This window comes from Solanum stenotomum, chromosome 3, assembly GCF_019186545.1.
Source record: "Solanum stenotomum isolate F172 chromosome 3, ASM1918654v1, whole genome shotgun sequence".
Taxonomy (NCBI): Eukaryota; Viridiplantae; Streptophyta; class Magnoliopsida; order Solanales; family Solanaceae; genus Solanum; species Solanum stenotomum.
In genome coordinates this window covers 60467123-60469037 of record NC_064284.1, presented here as the reverse complement: position 1 = coordinate 60469037, position 1915 = coordinate 60467123, and the positions used below count along the sequence as shown (strand labels likewise).

Sequence of the window (1915 nt, the reverse complement as noted above, 5' to 3'; positions counted from 1 at the left end):
TTTTATTGTCCTCTCCATATAGGTCATTTTTACGGACGATTATTATCCATAGTAACTTTTTTCACTCTAACAATAAAATTATTAAATTATTTTTTACCACAAAAGCTTATCTATCAAAATAATTTTCTATTGGGTAAGTTTACTTGTTTTAGTGTGACAAAATAGGATAATTACATTGCTATAATTGTAAAAGAAAAAATATCAAGGACCTCCTTAGTCCTTTCACAATCGACTTCACAATAATAATTTTTCATGTGATTTGTAATATCATGTATTTTAATTTATTTATAACTCTCACTTAATTTATCATGTTTATCCTTAAAAAAAAATTCAAAAAATGTACAATTTGATTTATTTGTTATTTTCTAATATTATACCTTCTAATTAATGAAGTATATATCATCACAAGTTCTAAACAAAATGATAAGTATTCATTTATCTCTATTTAAATATTTTGAGTTTGAGCTTGAATATAAAATTGCCTTTGATAGAAAATATTTCAGGAAGTGAAAATTTTCAACGTGAATCCGAAATAATCCGACCTCGAAACAAGAAATGGAATTGTTGAGATTTCATTAGTATTCACAAGTAAAAAAGATCTAGAAATTCGATTGAAACTACAACTCTATACGCTAATTTACACATTGGCCAACTCCTAAAAATTGAATTTTATTATTAATAGAAAGGTACTGCGGCCACCGTTCGCGGCGGCTTAGGCGGCGAAGGCAACGGTGGCGGCAATTTCTGCAACTCATGAACGACTTTTTCCGGTGTCGGAAACTGACATGGACATGGCATTGCTATGAATTTTGGAAATTCATCCCCTGGCATTAAAACTGCTGGCAAAATTGGACTCTGGCTTTGTTTCCAATTCTGGAAAAAAAAAATTAATTAATAAACAATAAAACTGAATCTAAAGTAAGATATACTAATAATAAAAATCTCAAATTCATCTCAATTTCGCGTAAAATTTCATTAAAATATGAATAAATAGAAGCTCTGTTTGATCTTTCGCAGTTAACACTTGAAGCTCGAAAATCTACGTTTTTTAAATTTGAAAGTCATATTTTGAGATGATATTATTTTTTAAGTTTTCCGAGTGAAAGTCGCAAAAATCTTGAAAATTTTATTATTTATTACTACACGCTAGCTATATTAAATTTTGAAATATAATGAAGTTTAAATTGTGAATTCGTAAAAAGAAAAAAGAAAAAAAAAAAACTTACCATATGGTTTTGCTTATATTTCATAGAAGTAGGATCGAGGCCGGATTCGAGATCAGCAAACGATCGACGAAGCGACCGGAGCTTCTCCCAGTGATAGCAGCAAGAAAATATGCCACTCAAACTAAAAATGACAATCAAAAGTACAGCAGTGCCCAAAGGAAATCCTAACGAAGGCCTAGATGCATCTGAATGTGGTGGTGCATAATATTGATTTTCCATATTTCTACTAATAATAATAGAGAAATTGCAAAAAGAAACAAACAAGTAAATTGGTGTGAATTTGAGATGTGAAGAATGGTGAATTTATAAAGTTGGAAATTGGGGGCTATGGAGTAAAGATTGAGTAAAGGTACAGCTTACGCTGTCCGGGGCCAGCAAGTACGGAAGAAATATTATGGACCCATTTTGTTTTTGGTGCATATTTTCTCGATTTTAATTTATTTATCTTAATTTAATTAGATATAAAAAGTTTAATTTAAAATATGATGTAAGTAGGAGCAGATTTAGAGGATCGTGAGGGTGTTTATTTGATTTTATTGAATATATGAATTACTTTTTTAAAATTTTCTTTTATGTGTATATATAGATAAATTTTGAATCTCCTAAACATGAGATTAGAGATTGACGTGGTTTAAAGAATCAAAAATTCACTTAATTATATTTTTATTTTTCAAATTTCCTTAATAAAA

At 29.0% G+C, this 1915-nt stretch overlaps 1 protein-coding gene across 1 annotated transcript; it reads right to left on the bottom strand.

Annotated features, from left to right (window-relative positions):
* Positions 1-413: 413 nt before the first annotated feature.
* LOC125859610 (uncharacterized protein At5g65660-like) lies at positions 414-1496 on the bottom strand. Its single transcript, XM_049539393.1, has 2 exons — positions 1227-1496; positions 414-873 (listed from the first exon to the last, which is right to left on the bottom strand). Exons 1-2 carry the CDS (start codon positions 1443-1445, stop codon positions 676-678), a joined length of 417 nt encoding a protein of 138 aa, XP_049395350.1. The 5' UTR covers positions 1446-1496; the 3' UTR covers positions 414-675.
* Between the last annotated feature and the right edge of the window lie 419 nt (positions 1497-1915).